This window comes from Argopecten irradians, chromosome 3 (assembly GCF_041381155.1).
Source record: "Argopecten irradians isolate NY chromosome 3, Ai_NY, whole genome shotgun sequence".
Taxonomy (NCBI): Eukaryota; Metazoa; Mollusca; class Bivalvia; order Pectinida; family Pectinidae; genus Argopecten; species Argopecten irradians.
This window is the reverse complement of record NC_091136.1, coordinates 17,738,334-17,760,200: the sequence shown is the minus strand read 5'-3', so window position 1 is coordinate 17,760,200 and position 21,867 is coordinate 17,738,334. Positions and strand designations below refer to the sequence as shown.

The 21,867-nt window shown below is 33.4% G+C and overlaps 1 protein-coding gene and 1 long non-coding RNA gene across 4 annotated transcripts; both read right to left on the bottom strand.

The window, feature by feature from the left end:
* Window positions 1-3,816: 3,816 nt before the first annotated feature.
* On the bottom strand, window positions 3,817-9,219 carry LOC138317701 (perlucin-like protein). Its single transcript, XM_069259547.1, has 5 exons — window positions 8,126-9,219; window positions 7,628-7,722; window positions 6,101-6,194; window positions 4,567-4,792; window positions 3,817-4,281 (listed from the first exon to the last, which is right to left on the bottom strand). The coding sequence occupies exons 1-5, from the start codon at window positions 8,313-8,315 to the stop codon at window positions 4,257-4,259; spliced, it is 630 nt and encodes a 209-aa protein (XP_069115648.1). The 5' UTR covers window positions 8,316-9,219; the 3' UTR covers window positions 3,817-4,256.
* Window positions 9,220-10,214: 995 nt separating this feature from the next.
* Window positions 10,215-17,437, bottom strand: LOC138317700 (uncharacterized). 3 transcript variants are annotated; one of them, XR_011207793.1, is made up of 6 exons: window positions 17,252-17,437; window positions 16,870-17,008; window positions 15,520-15,614; window positions 15,065-15,161; window positions 14,034-14,250; window positions 10,215-13,303 (listed from the first exon to the last, which is right to left on the bottom strand). It is a non-coding gene; the product is annotated as an uncharacterized lncRNA (long non-coding RNA). The 3 variants fall into 3 exon arrangements; XR_011207791.1 differs by having other exon boundaries at window positions 16,870-17,432; XR_011207792.1 differs by lacking the exon at window positions 10,215-13,303 and adding an exon at window positions 13,314-13,844 and having other exon boundaries at window positions 16,870-17,434.
* Between the last annotated feature and the right edge of the window lie 4,430 nt (window positions 17,438-21,867).

Below are 21,867 nucleotides of genomic sequence, written 5' to 3'. Positions count from 1 at the left end.
CCGTGTCAAAGATAAAGTTAAGCCTTATGTCAGACATATTTTTAAACCACTTCGCCACAATTATTGTAAATAAGATGATAGGCCACTGGCAAAACATCTTACTTTCAATATAACGATATGAAATGGCAATGACAGAGACATGTAAACAAACATTTTTTATAAGGAGAACACGATGTCTGAGGGTGTGTTGTTGTGCAGACTGTATATTCAGGGAGTTTAAGATATCATGTATCAAGACCTTTGCAATGTATCCTCAATCAAAGGATTGTTTTTATGTGATAAAATGCACATATTTGTAATGTGATATTTAGTTTTGAGTTCAAGTAGAAAATAAACAACACCTTAGTCATGGTGACATGAGAGACTATGATATGTATATTTGGACCTACGGAATGTTCCGTCTCTGCGGATAAATCTCGACATCATTATCATTGTTATTAAGTTTTACGGCTAAGTTGGATTTGCTTAATTAGACACAGCTGTTTCATGTCATATCAGTCAACTGTCAAAACTGAACTGTTTTCCGAGGGCGAAGGCCAAGTTAAATAGTTCAAAAGGTTGGTCCCATCACCGAAGAAATCTGACCTATGAGCTACGGATGTTGACTGATCTAGCATGAAGTTACTTGAATACTCTAGAAGCATAATTAATGTTGGACGTAGAAGATTTTCAACACTACTTTTTATATTATTTCACGGCTTCTTTATTAACATAATGTTTACGGATCGCGGATATCAAAAGAAGAAATTTGCGCATTAACAATGCAAGGAAAAGTATCGTCAGATTAAAAGTGTCCGGAAATAGTAGATCATCCACGTAGGCCTGAGAAATGTGTATGCTACGCATTACTAACTGAAAAATAGCATCTTTGCGTCTTACAGTATAGTACTGTCTCTGGAATTATTTCATCTTATTGATAACGTATCTTCTTACTACAACTCGAATCGTCCCGGTCCGAGATTTCATCATATTACTGTACCACAAACTTAACCTTGTCGCATCTTCTATTGAGATCGACGTTCACTGAAAGAATAGTTGGTTTCAGTATGACGACAAAGTACAAGCTGCTGGTCAATATTCACGGAGGATTTTTATATTAGTATCAAATGTAAAACAATTTCTTGTGAAAACAGTCGAAAATACTTTATTTACATTTATATAGAGTCAGGTTACAATTCACACTGTCATACGGCAGTTTACGATGAGACAGCCAGGGCAATTTACACAATGGTGGTAACAGCCCATACGATAGTCAATAATAATAGCTTATATTTGTCAGTGCAAAAAACTGCTTCAAAGTAATCTATTATGTTATTAAGTTATAATGAAGAAAGGGTTTACTGGCGTTGTTGACAAAAACGTCAAAAGTGCATGAGACTGAACTCGAACCAAGACGAATTTCGTTTCACCTCTCGGGACATTAATGTCACCCTGGACTAGACAGGGACGACATTGATATCCACTAGGTGGCACTTGGTACATGTGTACTGTCACGGATCGCCAGCTGTCAATCAAATCGTCCGGGTACCGCAAGCGACTTTGAATTTTGTATTCTGAATGCTACGACACACGTGCGTTTGTGAGCAAGAGACGTGTCTTTGTATCTATCAAATAAGGTATTTGTCCCTGTTTAAACTAGTGATATTCTGCATGTCTATATATCATTTCTTAGTCGTTTCATGCTTAACCTATTACTATTGGCTTTATTAGATTATGTAGATTGTAAGCTTTGACATGATGTGCGAACATATGTACATTTCAGGAAAATAAGTCCACAGTGTTCCGCACATATTTCTCTCACCACATCTCCAAATTGAACTTTACAAAAACATTTACATCGAGTCCTTTTTGACATTGTCTTGCAAATGGCGGTTAGCAATTATATCATACAGATATGGCAAGTACACCAAAGAACTGATAAATAGACATGCAAAATATTACCTGTTTAAGCAGGGACTAATACCTTAACGCGTGGGGTTGTGAAATCAAAATTGCAAGCCAGGTATGTGTGTAAATTAAAGTCTGACTTTTACCTCTTGCGTCTTCTATTTGGACATCTTTTTTTTACTCTTTTGATTGAAATAAAACTGATTTTAAAATCATTTGCTTTTGATTTTCTGTTAGTTTGTTTTCCTCTAAAATGATGCATTCTCCAGGTTAGTGACTTAATCGTTGTGGCCACTGCAATATACAAATACTTGCATTTCTTGCTCATACATATGTAGTTGTGTCGCTATGAATTAGGCCATGGAGACAAAGGTTATGTCAGTTACAACATTCTTGACGATGTAGACCCATGCAATGTCATACAATCTTTGATATATGAACCGTGAACAAATTGTATAAACAAATGGCGATTAATGGTATATAAAAGCCAAATAAAGTTTACTATATTAAAATATCTAAAACTCATTTTGATTACAGAATGCACAATTTGAGTTTGTTTTTTCTGATTCATCTGCTGTTATTTGCAGAATGATACATAAATAAGGAAAATACAGTTTATTTGTACCAAGCCTATAGTCTTTTTCGTTTAAGGATGTACTGCCTGTAAGGTTAATGTTATTCAAGTTATTTATACGACAGGCTTCTAGAAAATGCCAAACAAATGAGCTCAAGTTTATATAACACGGTTAATAAGGCAATTTAACACCGGAGTCGCATACCCTGACCGACGTATAATGTTTACAAGGCTGTAACCTTATACTGCTATACATTAATGATACTATCTGCATTAACTCCTACCCTCCCCCTGGTAATTTTTGCAGTTTAAATTAAAAACATGTTTTGTAATTGTCTGACACAACAACTTTTTGTCCAAAACAACCATCGCGATTTTAATATTATTTTCATAACCCGCTGAATACTACTTTATAAACCATTGTATTCTACCACAATTGGCGGAGTTATTCAACTCTCATGACATTGAATAAACACTGCAGCTGTTGATTAACAGTTTGAAAGCGTATGCGTATGCGTCGTGGTCGTTGTGTCAAAATGCAAGACGTTTCATACATGTTAAATTGACCTATAGTACTAATAATACATCTTGACGTACAATAATTTTACTGTTGAGTTTCGTAGATTTAACGTGTATGAAACAAACTTGATCTTGATAGTAATAATGTCTTGATGATTATCTGGCGGGAAATTGACGATGCCGGGTCGTGCGAATGCTTTCACATGTATACATGTAGTCCGACATTGAGTTTTATTTTCCGGAAGCAACAATGAAGATTTGAACTCAATAAGACGTTAAATGAGTATTATTTAACCCTAAACATGTTCCCAATTAGAAGAAAATGATAACGATGGATTCTTTAGCAAACGATGACTTTTGAAAATTAATTAGAGTCTTTTTGCTAATAAAAATGTTACTACACCTTATTTGCATATTTCGGTAAATACACGTTACCGTATCCCTGTCGTATTTCTATCGGCTAAAACGAATATGATTGTGGTAGAAATAGGTCACACTACTTGTGGTTGTTGAATATTGAATTTATTCCACACTCATAAGTTATTTTTTAAAAGCTACAAAAGACACTTGCTAAAGCTCGTGTCTTTTGTAACTTTTAAAAAATAACTCACTCGTGTGAAATAAATTCAATATTCAACAACGACTCGTTATGTATCCTCTATGTACACCATGATATATCGACAAGCTTAGGAATATTTACACTGTCACCTACACAAAACGACGAGGTTAGAGATAGTCACAAATTGACAGAAAAAGACGAGGATAGGGATATTCTCAAATCGACAGACAGCGACGAGGTAAGGAATATTCATACACCGACAAACAATGACAAAATATGACGATAGATTTGTTTAATACAATCATGTTTATTTATTTTATGACATCTGTATACTCGTTAATAGAAAATATGCGTGGTGTATGTTTCGCAATAAAAGAGTTGTGTGGAATCGGATTAAGACAACAATTGACAAGATATCTTTGTTGACGTTTAGATTAAATAGATCCAGCATTGCTTAGTTTGTTCCTCAATTTATCACATTGTATCATGATTATATAATGAAAATAAATATATAGTCTTAAACAAAAAGTATAAATAACAACAACAAATAAAGAAGATAACGAAAATATATATTATGATCTAACTTTTTTTTCGCGGCTACTAAATTTCGCGATTTCCGGTTCAAAATATTTTCTCTGAGATTAAGTTTCACGGATTTAAAATCGAATATCAAACTGTTAACTGTGTGCTTTCTACGGTTTAAGGGTCCGTGTCACCTCAGTGAAATTGTTTATATTCCACCCTGTAATAAATAAACAAAATCGTTACAATAACAAAAAAAAAAAAAAAAAAAAAAAAAAAAAAAACATGGAAGAAGCATATTTGCACTGCAATTTCACTAAATAATGCTATGGCTTCAAATTCAAAGCGAAATATTTTATACTATTGGTTCAATTTCAATGCTAATGAACATGCCTTTTTCTATCTTCCGCCAAAGATGATCCAAATATGCACATGGCATTTCAGCAAATTTTGTAATGTCACTTGCTTTAAAATTTACTATCCAGGTATAGGAAGCCCGTTGTACCTTTTCTCGCAGATTGGATAATACTCTTCTGCACAGGGAGCATCATTCCAGGCGGACAGTCTCTCCCCATTCAAAATGATGCAGTCCTCGTTCCCATTGGAATTACTCGGCTCACCACGTTGCCAGTCAGTGAAGCCAACATTCTGCCCTGTCCTCACCCAAACCCATTGTCCCTCACTGTCTGAGTCTGTTCCTCCTAAATAATAATATCTCAGCTCGGGATTCTCTGGAAAGCACAAACACAACCACAGTTCCATTATTTTAGAATAATATTCAGCATAACAATGCTAGAACCAATTAGCATTTTGATAAGTGTTTAGTGACCATAATACTGCCATCGTTGATACTCCAGGGATTCCGATCAATCTCATAGTAAAACTAAAGGCAGCTCAGAGGAAAAAATCTTAACCAATCACAGGCCAGCAAAAATTTCCTTTGAAAACAACAGAGGAAGCGAGGCCTAGCTTCAAGGCCACACAGTCAACCACAGTGTACCGTTATACGGCTCTTTTGGTGTGCATCAAAGGACTAAATTACCTGTTCTGTTGCCTACGGTTTTACTATGAGATAGTCCAGGGGTGTAGCGATCTTAAGTGATCGGAACACCTGGAGTATTGAAGATAAATACTGTATACCACGTGACTTTGTAATACAACATGGAAATGTACGCTTTGTTAATATCATGTTAAATAACGCCTGCCCAGCGTGAAATAAGCAAATACATGTATGTATGTGTATCAAAACATTATTCATTTTGTTAGATTGTGTTTCCGTTGTCATGCATAGACCTATTCCGTCTTTGTATATTACCCTGCGGGTAGACATCCATTGTGACGTCATTATTTTGTGGGCACGTGGGCACAATTTTACTCCTCGTTTTTTTCTCTGAAAAATCTGACTTGACTCTCGTAACACATGACGTTACAATCAATACCTACCCGCAAGGGCAGATAACTCTGTAATATGGAAATAATTCCAATGTGGTTCAATAGGCATCGCAATTGTGTCCATATAGAGAAATCAATACGGGGATTTCGAGATCCCAAAACGACGTGGGCACAGTAAAGTGCAATATATCATCGATTAGTCCCACCATCCAGTGATTATGACGTACTCATTTTATGTGAGTTTTGTGACGTCATAATCACCGGAAGGTTGCACTAACCGACAGTAAATTGTACTTAACCAGCCTCGTTTTGGGATCTCGAAATCCACGCATTTGCCCTAGCTATTAGGGAACACAACACCAGAATATTCGTGTTGTCGCTAATACATGTATCTAACAAGCACTATAAGGTTACCCTTATAAGTCCTAAGCTTATAATACCCTTTTCGAGAAAAACAGACAATGCCAGAGCCATTGTTTGAATATCGGCAGAAACTGTTAAGCTCAATTTGCAACTTTACTTCTTGGAAAATAACACACACAAAAAAGCAAAAAATAAAAACCACGTTACATTTGAATTACCTCTCTAAAACGTTGTGAGGTCACTGATAGATGACAACGGACATAATCAATGTTTGTTATACATACCACGCCGAATTACTCTCATATGATACTTAATGAATCGGTTTTCCTGAAATCCAGTGACATCAACGAGATCCGCTCCCATGCTCTGACAGTTTTCCTAGATATCATATGAAAATATTTATCGATATTTTGTCTATATACTATACTACTGATTAAGTCCTAACATAGAGATAAAAAAAAAGAAAAGAAAAGAAAACCCATTACGTTTATATATTTCTCATTTACTAAGTGAAGTCAGTATTCTAAGATAGCAGTTAAGAATGTGAATTATTCATGCTTGATTCGACAGATCGCGTGCTTCGTTTGCTATATTCCGTCTTTAGATATTACAGAGTTAGCGCCCTTGCGGGTAGGTATCGATTGCTATGTCATTATTTTGTGAACTCTGTTATATGTAAATACGGAATAAAATCAAGGGGAATATCTATATTATTATTGACATGAATTGTCTGATACTTCTTCCTCATATATTCGAGATTCTTTTTGAGAGTTAAAATTTGACATTTTAAATTCAATAATTTTGCGATAACTAGTACTAACACATCACTTTTTATTTCACAGTTCATTTTTTGATACTTATACAACGTCCTGCGAAATCACAAAAATAGCATCAATAACCTGCTACATGTATATATCTACATAGCACTGTAAAATCTAATAGTTAAAGGCTTACTCTTTTTAATGTGTGCAATTATAAAAACCAAGGCGTAATGCATGTCCTCTGTGATACAAAATGTACTATGTTACTAAATATACCAATTAATATAAATATTTCCGCATGGAGAATAATATCCTTGCATTGCATCCCTAATGAACAAGATAGGTAATATTATCTCCACACTCGTTTCAATGATATATTGCCTATATTGAGATGTTACTGTATGCAAAATACAATAAATAATTATAATAAAATACAGAATAGGTATAAAACAATACTGATCACTTACAAAAGCTTTTTTTTTTTTACTTAGAACTTAATCTATTGACCAGATTAAGAGGTATATGTATATGCAAAGTTATTTTATACTGAGCCTATACAACAAAGACTTGAACGACCTTTAAAATGTTGAACCACAGATATTTGTTTGCAGCAACTTCTCTTTTGTATGGTTTGAACTAATAACACTAAACTTTAATGCTATCTTTTCAGCTGATAGGAAAAAGAAAATAAAAGCAATTCTGTGGTTCGAGTAGTTAAACAGCCTATAAACAATCAGAAATATTTAAAAGACATGCTCTCTTTAGATGGTGGAGGAAAGCCGGAGGACCATAAATAAATAACTGCCCGACGTCGGATTCGACCTTGCGCCCCAGAGATGAGTGACTTTTGATATGATTGGGCATTTTTGTTCAAAAACACTTTTATTCAATACTTTTATTCAACAAAAGCCCATTGATACATACATGTACATATATGCATCACGGGACATATTAACCACTCGGCAAGTGATTAAAGATAATGTTGAGGTAAACATTTAGAAAATTATAAACATCAATTTTATAATTATAAAATACAAATTAAGAGTTTACCCTTGCATCTTGAAAAGATCTTTTGGTACGAGAAAACCAGTAGCAGTAATCTTCAAAGTATTCCCATCCTTCTCCACAACTGAATATCACGATCCCTAAAAAATACATACATTGGTATTTATTGCTATCATACATGATTAAAAGATAGCGAGTCTACGTATTTGTTTTCCTTTTGAAACGTTGGTGTGAGGTTACACATAAAGCATAGTTATATGGTTTATTATGGGAATAACCTAGGGGAACCATAAGAAGTAGAAAATGTTCTACAGAAGTTGATACTGTGTCGTCTCACCACTGTCGTACTATATTTGTTGAATATATCTAAATGTATCACATAGAGAAATTTACTCGATAGCTAGTATATGATAAAATAGAACACAGGATTTATATTGTTTAATTTGGTTACTACATTGTTAATACTTTATTTACCGATGCGATAAAATTAATGTTTTTTAATGAGCAAATGCATCATTAATAACTATATTTCAGCGTTGTTACCTTTCAGGGAAGACATCAGACTCTCATATTGCTGCAAGTATTCGTCACGAAGAAGTCGATGTATCTCAGTTAAATGCTCCTTCAAATCAACTATATCTGTATCCTGATCTGCTAATTCTGGGCCGGGTAGTATTTGTTCAGTACAAACGCTAATCCCCAGAAACACTAATATCAACAGTGTATACTTCATTCTGAAGCTATGTGTAAAGCAAGAGGATAGTTTCCATTATATATATTTATAGATACAACGGATTTCAATAAATCGACGTCCTTCCCCCATCACTTCAATGACATTCATCCGTCCACATACAAGTTATGATAACTTCCTGTTTTCATAAATACTGTTATGTATGCATATACAAAATATACACAGCATATTATACACTATATGTATGTAGTCTTATGGCAATCTGGAGCCCCATTATATTAGTTTCAACTAAAACACTTAGGCCGATGCGGAAACAAAGCATGTATAGACGATTCAATGGATTCTTGTTCCGTTTTTATTTAGACACTGACAACTTATTTTATTGCTCATCTTGTCGTTGTGCTGTACCTGAAGTAAATAATTAACTCATTTTCTGTTTCAATCTTTCTTAAAATTCTCTTACGCATCGCTTTTCCTTGAATAGATTATGAGTTTCCGTGATAAGCCTGATCTGCCAAATTTCCTTGTTTTAAGTATAGCTTTCCTGTAGAAACAGTCAAACATTAAAACTGTAACCAACTCCGGAAAGGCAGCTTTTATATCAATAGTTTAGTTGTAGTTTTTTCGGCTGCAATCTTAAATCTGCGTTTGTTTGCTTGAAATGATATTACAAAATATATTGACTCCTGTAAAATTGAATTTATTCACGGCATTTGGTTATTTTGGTATTTTTGTCATTATAGAAACATTATAGGTGAATATCGTCATTATAGAACCAAATTACAGTTGAATATTGTCATTATAGAACTTAATTACAGGTGAATATCGTCATTATAGAACCAAATTACAGGTGAATATTGTCATTATAGAACTAAATTACAGGTAAATATTGTCATTATAGAAACAAATTACAGGTGAATATTGTCATTATAGAACCAAATTACAGGTGAATATTGTCATTATAGAAACATTATAGGTGAATATTGTCATTATAGAACCAAATTACAGGTGAATATTGTCATTATAGAAACAAATTACAGGTGAATATTGTCATTATAGAAACAAATTACAGGTGAATATTGTCATTATAGAAACAAATTATAGGTGAATATTGTCATTATAGAACCAAATTATTGTCATTATAGAACCAAATTACAGGTGAATATTGTCATTATAGAACCAAATTACAGGTGAATATTGTCATTATAGAAACAAATTACAGGTGAATATTGTCATTATAGAAACAAATAACAGGTGAATATTGTCATTATAGAAACATTATAGGTGAATATTGTCATTATAGAACTAAATCACAGGTGAATATTGTCATTATAGAACCAAATTACAGGTGAATATTGTCATTATAGAAACATTATAGGTGAATATTGTCATTATAGAAACAAATTACAGGTGAATATTGTCATTATAGAAACAAATTACAGGTGAATATTGTCATTATAGAAACAAATTACAGGTGAATATTGTCATTATAGAAACATTATAGGTGAATATTGTCATTATAGAAACAAATTACAGGATAATATTGTCATTATAGGAACACATTACAGGTGAATATTGTCATTATAAACCAAATAACAGGTGAAAATCGTCATTATAGTACTAAATTACAGGTGAAAATCGTAATTATAGTACTAAATTACAGGTGCATATCGTCATTATAGTACCAAATTACAGGTTATAATCGTCATTATAGTACCAAATTACAGGTGAATGTCGTCATTATAGTACCAAATTATAGGTAAATATTGTCATTATAGAACCAAATTACAGGTGAATGTCGTCATTATAGTACCAAATTACAGGTAAATATTGTCATTATAGAACAAATTACAGTGATATGTCATTATAGAAAAATACAGGTATTGTCATTATAGTAATATTATATAGAACAGGGGAATATTGTCATTCTTATAGAAACAATTAACAGGTGAATATTGTCATTATAGAAACACATTACAGATAAATATTGTCATTATAGAAACACATTACAGATAAATATTGTCATTATAGAAACACATTACAGATAAATATTGTCATTATAGAAACACATTACAGATAAATATTTTCATTTTATCCTGCAACTGCCGCACATACTGACGGATAACTACTGCCGTATAAACTTGTGCTTTATCCGTCAATACGAAATGCTTTATCCGTCAAAACGATCACGTGAATTTGTTCCACATCTGACGGAACATTTTCTAACTTTACCCCGAACTTTAACCTTACGATGAATGAAACGTCATTCAATCCCGCTAAAAAGTGACGTCACATTCAACGAATTGACGTCATTTTTACGATATCGAAAATCTCGTATTGCGGTGTCATTTTTTTCTTGGCTCATAGCAAAGGAATGCATTATAAAGTAATTTTTTGATGGTTTTTGAGTATTTTAATATTATTTCAGCGATATTACACACTGAATAGAATCACTGGTATAGTTTGCAAATGCGTTTATATGTTTCACATGGAAGTAAAAAGTAGTACACTCTCATTCGGTTTAGTGAATGAATCTTTTCCTCAGCATCAAAGAGGCGTCTCGCTGCGAGCGAAACCATGTAAAAAAACTGGCAATTTACTTTCGTTTTGAATGTAATATTGGTTGCAGGATAAACAGAATACACGGTTAGTATCTTACAATACAAGTTTTGATTTGGTGCTCGACACGGAAAGCGTAGATGATCGGAACAACTTCGTCATCTTGGCTTTCCTAAGTCTCGCACCAAAATAAACCTTGTATTGTAATATACTAACCATGTTTTCTCTATATAGAACCAAATTACGGGCGAATATTGTCACTATAGAAAAAAATTACAGGCGAATTTTGTCATTACAATAACAAATTACAAGTGAATTTTATCAATGCAAAAGCAAATTTCATGTGAATATTGTCATTATAGAAGCCAATTGCAGGTAAAAAGTGTAAGCATAGTAACAAATTACAGGTGGATATTGTCGTTATAATAACTAATTACATGTGAATATGGTTATTGTATAAACAATTTACAGATGGATATTTTCGTAACAAAAACAAATTACCAGTGTGAATATTGTCATTATAAAAACAAATTGCAGGTAAATTTTGTCATTGCAAAAACAAATTAACAGTGTGAATAACAAATTACAGGTGAATATTGTCATTATAAAAACATACTGCATGTGAATTTTGTCATTAAAGAACCAAATTACAGGTGATCAATGTAATCATTGTAACAAATTACAGGTGGATATTGTCATTATAGAAAAAAAACCATATAGGTGGAAATATCAATATAAAAACAAGTGAATATTATTATTATTGGTATGTAGATACCAATCCACACAGAAAATTAATCCCTTTTATATCATTTTTCTTCGTTTTCTTTTATTCCTGACATGGATATTTGCGATTGAACAGGTTTAAATGTTTTCTTATTCCAGACAGGGATATCCACAGTTTTACCAGTGTGATATTTCTCTCTCTCACCCCAAGGGTAACGACAAGCTATACGATATATTTGCACGTGCTCAACAATTGTATGAAGTCACGACAAGAATATAATGACGGTAAAAGTTTCACAGCGCTACAGGTAGTGTATTGGGGAAATAGCTCTAATGTAGTCTGTGAAAAAGGATAATCCAAAGATAGAATTTTCTATATACTGTTTTATTACAGTCGGGTGTGGAGCGGAGAAATATCCAACTCTACACTTCCAAACCTATGCCTAAAGTGAATATACAAGTAATACAAAATGATAATATACAAAATATACAGGAACAAACATGTAAACAGCACTAAGTCTAAACGTGATATACAATAGTCGCTAATTAATTGACGCAAGTGGTACCGGTATTGAGAACTGCTAAGAAGGATTAGCTAAAAGAAACACAGTTAAATACGTTAAAGCAATATATCACAATAAAGAAACGGCTATTATTTTCAAAATGAAGCTTTGTATTTTACTTCTAAACATAGAATATTAAGTATGTTCGAGTAGATTAAAACAAATAAATAACATCACAATTGTCCGATTAGGAACCTGTCATAAACCGCATGACAAAAGTATGACAGCTAGATGGCAGCAATGATATAACGTCTCAACGACGGTAACGACGACAAATCATTGATGTCACGTCATCCTCGCTTTCCTAACTGATACGTTTATTAGAGACAGAAACTGGTGCAAACGGTAAGAGATAAAGAATCATTCACCCTCTTTAGGGTGAGACGGGATATTTCAACCCTCGGGATAAGATTCTTACGCTGTCAATGACGTAGCCAAGCCTCGTCTTTGACAACTTAAGAATCATAATCGTCGGGTTTAGATTCTGCCATTTCACCGTAAAGGAAGTAAATGACCCTAATAGTCTTAAACATTATCAAAAATACCACCTTTTCTGAAAAACAAAGAAAGCAAATATTGGAAACAGTTCTCATAATAGATATCACAGCCTTATTAGAAAGTAACGACTAATTCATTTGGAAATTTCCTATACATGCAGACCATTAGGTCAGCATTTTAATTTGCACAATATGTACACTGTGTAGTTGAATATCCTGTATTCAGCATTGTAAAAAAAATAGAAAAAAAAATAATATAAAAAACACCGGTCAAAGCCACATAAACATAATTTTCTAGATATTAAATAATTTTTTAAGTTATAGTTACAATATATATTGAACATAATGAATTTATATGCGAGGAATAAGATAGCTGACAGTTGCATACTACACATGTATTATTGTGTCTCATACTGATAGCGAAGCTCTCTCCTCAAGAAATCACACTTAAACATGGACACTGATCAGCACACCAACATCGTTATGCTGACAGTGAGTCTCAACTCTTTGAACTGTAGTCATTTACGTAAATTTTCTGTTACACTAAGAAGTACATTTATAATATATTTCTATACACAACTGCAAATTAACTATGTATAATTTCCATTTCTTGATTAGTCTATTGGTACATATAAAAAGAACATACACCGACTAGGATATCTATAATATCTTTCAAGTGTGGCCAGCACTGCAAAAAACAAAACAAAAAAAAAGAAGATACATTGCTGTTAATGGAATGATATGGATATTGCGAATTATAATAAACAAAATTTCCACCGTGAAAGTTAATCGTCCAAATGTTTCACATTCGACTCGGTAAAATACACTGAATGCAATTAGCAGTAATGTATTCACCATTTTGTACTTATTTATTTATCAGTTGTAAATAGATAAAATGAAATAAACTATAACACGCATTGACGGTGACACATCCTCGATACTCCAGGGGTTCCGATCACTTACAATCTCTACACTCCTAGACTATCTCATAGTAAAACTGGAGGCAACATAATAGAACAGGTAATTTAGTCGTTTGATGTACATCAAAAAAGCCGTATAACGGTACACTGTTGTTGACTGTGTGGCTTTGATGTTAGGCGTCGCTCTCTGTGTAGTCTTCAGAGGAAATCTTTGCTAGCCTGTGATTGGTCAAATGTTTTCCGCTGAGCTGCCTTCATTTTCACTATGATATAGTCCAGGGGTATAGAGATCGTAAGTGAACGGAACCCCTGGAATATCGAGGATGACGGTAACATAAAACACATGTTTTTACTTTTGAAAATTCCTTTGGTAAACTTTGAAACAATGTGTTACCATATATATAACTGAATGTTAAGAAATAAAAATAAATATTCATCTACCTATAAAATTATAAAAACAAGACATTGAAAAAAGTACTAAAATATATATGGTTTTACCTGGTTTTGCAAATTCCATTCAAGACAGAAATGCATTGATCATCATTCCATTTAAAGTCTTTTTCTCCCCACAGTGTAAGACAATCTTCTTCTTTATAGTTGTTAGGTTCGGATAGTGCAAAGTCACTGAATTTAATCCTTTCTTCGGTCCTCACCCATTTCCATACACCTTCAATGTCCCTATCCGTGCCTCCCAAAAAGTAACTTGAAGTCCTGTCTGGATGGTATGATATATAAATAACATGAAAAAATACCAGACGTAAAAATCGAAAGTCTTAAGGGAAGCATTTAAAAATACTAAAAAGACACCTCAGCAGAGTAAACGCCTTGTGTATCTCGACCATGTCTTAGCATTATTCCATTTAAGGAAGTATCACATTATAGCAATTTTTCGCGCAAGATATTTTGCGCAAAAACAGATGGCGTAAACATAAGTCCTTTAACAGTGTACGTTCAGTTACTGATATGGTAGATCTATGAAAACAATCCTTAAATAATGCTATACTATCTGAAATGGAAGTTCCCTTGATTCCTATTGAATTAAGTATGTATACTATTGTATTTGCTATTTAAAAGTCTAATCATGACTACTTCTAAATCATTTTAAAACTTCCAAAGAAAGTACCAATTGATGTTTTATTCGATACAGTATTACATCTTAGCTTGATTCATCAAACCAAACGGTATAATTTTAGCACTAAACCAATTTGTATACACGTGGGATTATATTTCGTGTGTTTTGTGTTCGATTTGAGATCACGAATGTGTATCAAACACGAATATTCATGTGCTCAGCACTTGAACATTAGAACCATAACTTCAAAATCGCACGATTAAATCGTCTTCAGTAGTTGCATGGGAACGCGAAAGTAAGTCGTATTACGTTTTCCCTAACTATCATCAGTTTCTAATACAAAAAAAACCCAATCAATCTATGCATTAAAAGAGTATCAAAAAGGATATGAGATGACAATGAAGTGATGTATATGCTGTGTTACTTCTTTAATTTGAAATGTTGTATAAATACAAACCATTTTGGTGTATGTTTCGTAGTTCTTGTTTGACAAACTCATTTTCCTCTCGATTTCAAATTTCCGCCAGATAACCTTCTAGGACACCACAATATTCCTAATGCAAACAAAAAGAACAACATTATGTAAACATACAAGCAGTAATTCAGATCCACATCAAGAAAAAACACATTTGAGAAGTATCTGTCTCAGAATTTCAGTGGTATTGGCGTCTTTCTTTCTCTTGATATTAACGTTTTGATTTTCATTGATAAAAAAATCGGTATATTGGACTACTTGCGTCATCTTTGTACACTGTCTTATAAGTGCCTTAACATTTCAATTATCATCAAAGCAATATATGAACGCTAAAATAAAGTTTCTCAAAAAATTCTCTAAAATTTTTATGTTTTCAGTAATTATTCAACTTATTCTTTAAATCCAGAGAAAAAACCAATGAAAGCATATATACTTACTCTCATCTTTTGCCAAGTACTCCTGTGTTGTGTGAAGAGATAACAGTTATCATCGTGATACACCCATCCATATGGACAGGTCAGCACAAACCCACCTACAAATATTAATCATCATAATTATAGTAAATTATGATAAACTGTATAATGTGTCCTGTAAACGTATACATTTAAAACAGTCAAATTTTAGCTTAAAAACAACATTCAACAGGAACCAGTACTATAGCTTTTAAAGCAATATACTGATAGTGTATCCCCGATAATTCAGACGCCAAAGGCTGGAAAACTCGTAGGCCGGACGGAAATGTTTGTTTGATTATCTTAATGTCCTATTAACAGCCAGGGTAATGTAAGGACGTCCTCCCATGTATGAAGTGTGTAACGTGTGTGAAGTGCGAGGTGCGTGTTTTGGGAGACTGCGGTATATTCGTGTTGTGTCTTCTTGTATAGTAGAACTGTTGCCCTTTTTTAGTGCTATATCACTGAAGCATGCCGCCGAAGACACCAAGCAAACTCCCAAGTGAACGGATTACCGGGTAATTCGTGATCAAGACAATTAAGACTGGTGTCCGGATTATCGAGGCTTCACTGAATAGAATATGAAAAAGCACTTAAGCGAAAAGCGATAAGATTAATAGAATCTTACATGGGTCTGTGAAGTGGACATGGGTATCTCAACCCGAGTAAAAGATTTTGGCCGTCAACCAAATCTTTTACTCGGGTTGAGATATCCATGTCCACTTCACAGACCCATGTGTGATTCTTTTTCTCCCATACTAAGTAGAAAAAATGATGAAATTCCAGTTGGTTTCCAGCTTATTCATCGCGCCATTATAGCAGGAACGTCGTTACGCGTTCAAATTTATGACGTCATCTACAATGCGCACCGCAGTTACGCCGCATGTATTGATGATGTCACGTTATTGTCTAGGGCGTGTAAGCTGTCTTACACCCCCATGTGTAAGATAGAGTTATCTTTTCCCTAGCAACCGCGGGATATCCCTGTGAAGTATGGGAGAAAAGATTATCCTCACAAATATGTATAAAGTTCAGTGTAGTTAAGCGTTTTCTTTTTTTTCATCGGAAATTGATTTCGACATCTTTCTCGGTACATTTGGTGTTGTGTTTTTTTTATCTTAGTTTGTTTGTTTTTGGTCGGTCTGCTTTGATATTAAACAAGGTTGGGGGTGCCAAAACAACGACTAGATTAACCTTACGATTGCCAGTGGTAATTATAGAATACTTCGTGTATAGTTAAGACTATAACGGCAAAAAAATAAAATCTAAAATGAAGTTTTATCTTTTTAACACATTTAACCAATCGAATAATCTGGCCAATTAAAACTACATTACCTTTTATTGTGTCCAGTATCTCTTGCTGACCACGACTTAGCTCCTTGATGAATTGTCGTACCTCTGGTATTATATACTCCATGATTTCTGATTTCCTTATTGCGCTACACTGGCTTCTTAAGTGTTCGGGAAGGATGTGCTGCGAGTAGCAAAAATGAGCATGAAACATAATTATAACTACCACAATACATAACACTGCGTTAGCTACCTTCATTGTAGTTGGTTGTTGATTGCCGATTCTTTTGTTGAATCAAGTGCGATAATTTTGGTCCCCCTGATGTGAATATTTTAACGATACTGTGGTTATGTTGTGTTTGAGGATGAGTTAATACCCTTGTTAAAGTAAATGTTGTATCGATTTCCTGATTGTTGTACGTCTTACATTATAAATTAAAGTAAGGATGCACCCTTAGTGAGATTATCCTCGATTTCCTCGTTATTTCCTGATAGTATTTAACACAATGTTGAACTCAGTGTTAATGTAAGACTCTCCTGGCCGGAATACCTATTGGTAATGATACTTCATCCAAACTTACTCCACACTGTCACTCAAGGAAATAAAGCAACCAGAGCACACTTAAGATGACGCATAGCTTATGCGTGAAGTAAACAACTGCACGTGCTTCACGCATCATCAGAACCTTTTAGTATAATTGTAATACACAATTATCTGCTGATGTCACTAGGGGACCAGTTCACTAACTGAGTATCATTTTAATCCATAGTTATATATCGTATTAGAACAGTTCAGAATTTAAAGACATTGACAGTAAAAGGCAATGATATTTTAAATCTATCTGACTTTGTTCCCCCTAACAACTCCCTTGACACCACCACACTTTTTTTGCCTCCATTTGTTGAACGCTCATCTCTGTGAGGAAGGATCTGGGGTCTACCTCATGGCCGCGAAACACCTTGATCTACAAAGGTTATTATATTATTGCTGCTTCTGCATGGCGTGCAGCATAGAGGGAGTGAAACGACCGGTAAAACTATTGTCAGTTTAATGTGACCTGATGTGATGTGCTTGTCTGGTGTCTTCGGTGGTATGCGTTGGTGAACTAACACAAAACAGGAGATGCACTATCACAAAAAGACACAACACGAATATATTGCAGCCTCCCAAAACATACAACATTCATACAACACAATGTACACATGAGAGGCCGTCCTTAAGTGACCATGGGTGCTTATAGGTACCGTAATCTAATAAACCAAACCAAAAAAAAGAGACTTCCGGTCCATTGAAATAGCATCAGCTGAACACTCGACAGTTCCACTTTTTGGTTTATAAGATAAACCTCTTATTATACGTTTATACAGTTACATTATCTTTGCTTTATATACAATATGATAATACAATTTACAATAATTCTTAAAAGACGTTTTAAAATAAACAATAAGATTAGACACAGTGTATTATGAAAATGTTCAGTGACTACATCTTCGAAAATTGGTAGGTAGGACCTCAGCGGCCGAATGGTTAATGTGTTACTGGCTATTGCTACATTTGCAATCCTTCCGCCTCTGAGTCCGATGTCTGGATTTTACTCGGTAACTCTATACTCTACTAAGTCTGGAACTGGCTTTCTGAAGTATATAGAAATACGCATACGATGCTATATATTTTCTGGAATTCTTTATGTTAGAATATACTTGGTGGTTAATAAATAAAATGACTTAATTTAATATCTGCATATCCATTGCGCCCGCACACTGATGTATCCGGATTCGTAAATCCAATTACATTACACTGTAGGCGTAGGCGTAGATCGTTTATCTGCTGTGGCTGCTCTATTGTTTACTGTAACAGTATATTTATATAATCATATGGCATTTTATTACACATGAACATCAACACATCTTTTTGCATTTGGAGATTAAGACATTGGTGCGCTAAACACAGTAAAAAAATTGGTGAACTAAGAACACTATTAAACCTTGTTACGAAGAACAATAATAAACATGTGTGCTATAAGAACAATAGTAAATCTTGATCACTTATAACAATAGCAAAAACTTTGTGCACTAGGAAAAATAATAAATCTTGTTCATTAAAAACAATAGTAGAAAACATTACTAAGAACAAGAGTAAATTTTGGTCACTAAGAACAAAAGTAAATTTTGGTCACTAAGAACAAAAGTAACTTTTTGGTCACTAAGAACAAAAGTAAATCTTGGTCACTAAGAACATGAATAAATCTTGGTCACAAAGAACAATAGTAAATCTTGGTCATTAAGAACAAAAGTAAATCTTGGTCACTAAGAACAAAAGTAAATTTGGTCACTAAGAACAAAAGTAAATCTTGGTCACTAAGAACAAAAGTAAATCTTGGTCACTAAGAACAAAATAAATCTTGGTCACTAAGAACAAAATAAATCTTGGTCACTAAGAACAAAGAACAAAAGTAAATCTTGGTCACTAAGAACAAAAGTAAATCTTGGTCAAAGAACAAAAGTAAATCTTGGTCACTAAGAACAAAGTAAATCTTGGTCACTAAGAACAAAAGTAAATCTTGGTCACAAGAACAAAAGTAAATCTTGGTCACTAAGAACAATAGTAAATCTTGGTCACTAAGAACAATAGTAAATCTTGGTCACTAAGAACATGAATAAATCTTGGTCACTAAGAACAATAGTAAATCTTGGTCACTAAGAACAATAATAAATCTTGGTCACTAAGAACAATAGTAAATCTTGGTCACTAAGAACAATAGTAAATCTTGGTCACTAAGAACAAAAGTAAATCTTGGTCACTAAGAACAATAGTAAATCTTGGTCACTAAGAACAAAAGTAAATCTTGGTCACTAAGAACAAAAGTAAATCTTGGTCACTAAGAACAATAGTAAATCTTGGTCACTAAGAACAAAAGTAAATCTTGGTCACATAAGAACAATAAACTTGGTCACTAAGAACAAAAGTAAATCTTGGTCACTAAGAAAAAAGTAAATCTTGGTCACTAAGAACAAAAGTAAATCTTGGTCACTAAACTAAAACAAATAAATCTTGGTCACTAAGAACAAAAGTAAATCTTGGTCACTAAGAACAAAAGTAAATCTTGGTCACTAAGAACAAAAGTAAATCTTGGTCACTAAGAACAAAATAAATCTTGGTCACTAAGAACAAAAGTAAATCTGTAAATTGGTCACTAAGAACAAAAGTAAATCTTGGTCACTAAGAACAAAAGTAAATCTTGGTCACTAAATGAACAAAAGTAAATCTTGGTACTAAGAACAAAAGTAAATCTTGGTCACTAAGAACAAAAGTAAATCTTGGTCACTAAGAACAAAAGTAAATCTTGGTCACTAAGAACAAAAGTAAATCTTGGTCACTAAGAACAAAAGTAAATCTTGGTCACTAAGAACAAAAGTAAATCTTGGTCACTAAGAACAAAAGTAAATCTTGGTCACTAAGAACAAAAGTAAATCTTGGTCACTAAGAACAAAAGTAAATCTTGGTCACTAAGAACAAAAGTAAATCTTGGTCACTAAGAACATGAATAAAATCTTGGTCACAAAGAACAAAAGTAAAATTTTGGTCACTAAGAACAAAAGTAAATCTTGGTCACAAAGAACAAAAGTAAATCTTGGTCACTAAGAACAAAAGTAAATCTTGGTCACAAAGAACAAAAGTAAATCTTGGTCACTAAGAACAATAGTAAATCTTGGTCACTAAGAACAAAAGTAAATCTTGGTCACTAAGAACAATAGTAAATCTTGGTCACGAACAGAACAAAAAGTAAATCTTGGTCACTAAGAACAAAAGTAAATCTTGGTCACTAAGAACAAAAGTAAATCTTGGTCACTAAGAACAAAAGTAAATCTTGGTCACTAAGAACAATGGTAAATCTTGGTCACTAAGAACATGAATAAATCTTGGTCACTAAGAACAATAGTAAATCTTGGTCACTAAGAACAATAGTAAATCTTGGTCACTAAGAACAATAGTAAATCTTGGTCACTAAGAACAATAGTAAATCTTGGTCACTAAGAACAAAAGTAAATCTTGGTCACTAAGAACAAGAGTAAATCTGGGTCACTAAGAACAAAAGTAAATCTTGGTCACTAAGAACAAAAGTAAATCTTGGTCACTAAGAACAAAGTAATCTTGGTCAAGAACAATAGAAATCTTGGTCACTAAAAAATTAAAATCTTGGTCACTAAGAACAAAAGTAAATCTTGGTCACTAAGAACATGAATAGTAAATCTTGGACACAAAGAACAAAAGTAAATCTTGGTCACTAAGAACAATAGTAAATCTTGGTCACTAAGAACATGAATAAATCTTGGTCACTAAGAACAAAAGTAAATCTTGGTCACTAAGAACAATAGTAAATCTTGGTCACATAAGAACAATAGTAAATCTTGGTCACTAAGAACAAAAGTAAATCTTGGTCACTAAGAACATGAATAAATCTTGGTCACTAAGAACATGAATAAATCTTGGTCACTAAGAACATGAATAAATCTTGGTCACTAAGAACAATAGTAAATCTTGGTCACTAAGAACATGAATAAATCTTGGTCACTAAGAACATGAATAAAATCTTGGTCACTAAGAACAAAAGTAAATCTTGGTCACTAAGAACAAAAGTAAATCTTGGTCACTAAGAACAAAAGTAAATCTTGGTCACTAAGAACAAAAGTAAATCTTGGTCACTAAGAACAAAGTAAATCTTGGTCACTAAGAACAAAAGTAAATCTTGGTCACTAAGAACAAAAGTAAATCTTGGTCACTAAGGTCACTAAACTAAGAACAAAAGTAAATCTTGGTCACTAAGAACAAAAGTAAATCTTGGTCACTAAGAACAAAAGTAAATCTTGGTCACAAAGAACAAAAGTAAATCTTGGTCACTAAGAACAAAAGTAAATCTTGGTCACTAAGAACAAAAGTAAATCTTGGTCACTAAGAACAATAGTAAATCTTGGTCACTAAAAACAAAAGTAAATCTTGGTCACTAAGAACATGAATAAATCTTGGTCACAAAGAACAAAAGT

Excerpts from the sequence above, each read along its gene's own strand:
- LOC138317701 (XM_069259547.1), bottom strand. The coding sequence starts at position 8,315 with ATGAAGTATACACTGTTGATATTAGTGTTTCTGGGGATTAGCGTTTGT. Across the intron at positions 4,793-6,100 it reads TATGAGAGTAATTCGGCGTG|AGAATCCCGAGCTGAGATAT; the intron begins GTATGTATAACA and ends TGTGCTTTCCAG. Across the intron at positions 4,282-4,566 it reads TATCCAATCTGCGAGAAAAG|GGTGGAATATAAACAATTTC; the intron begins GTACAACGGGCT and ends TATTTATTACAG.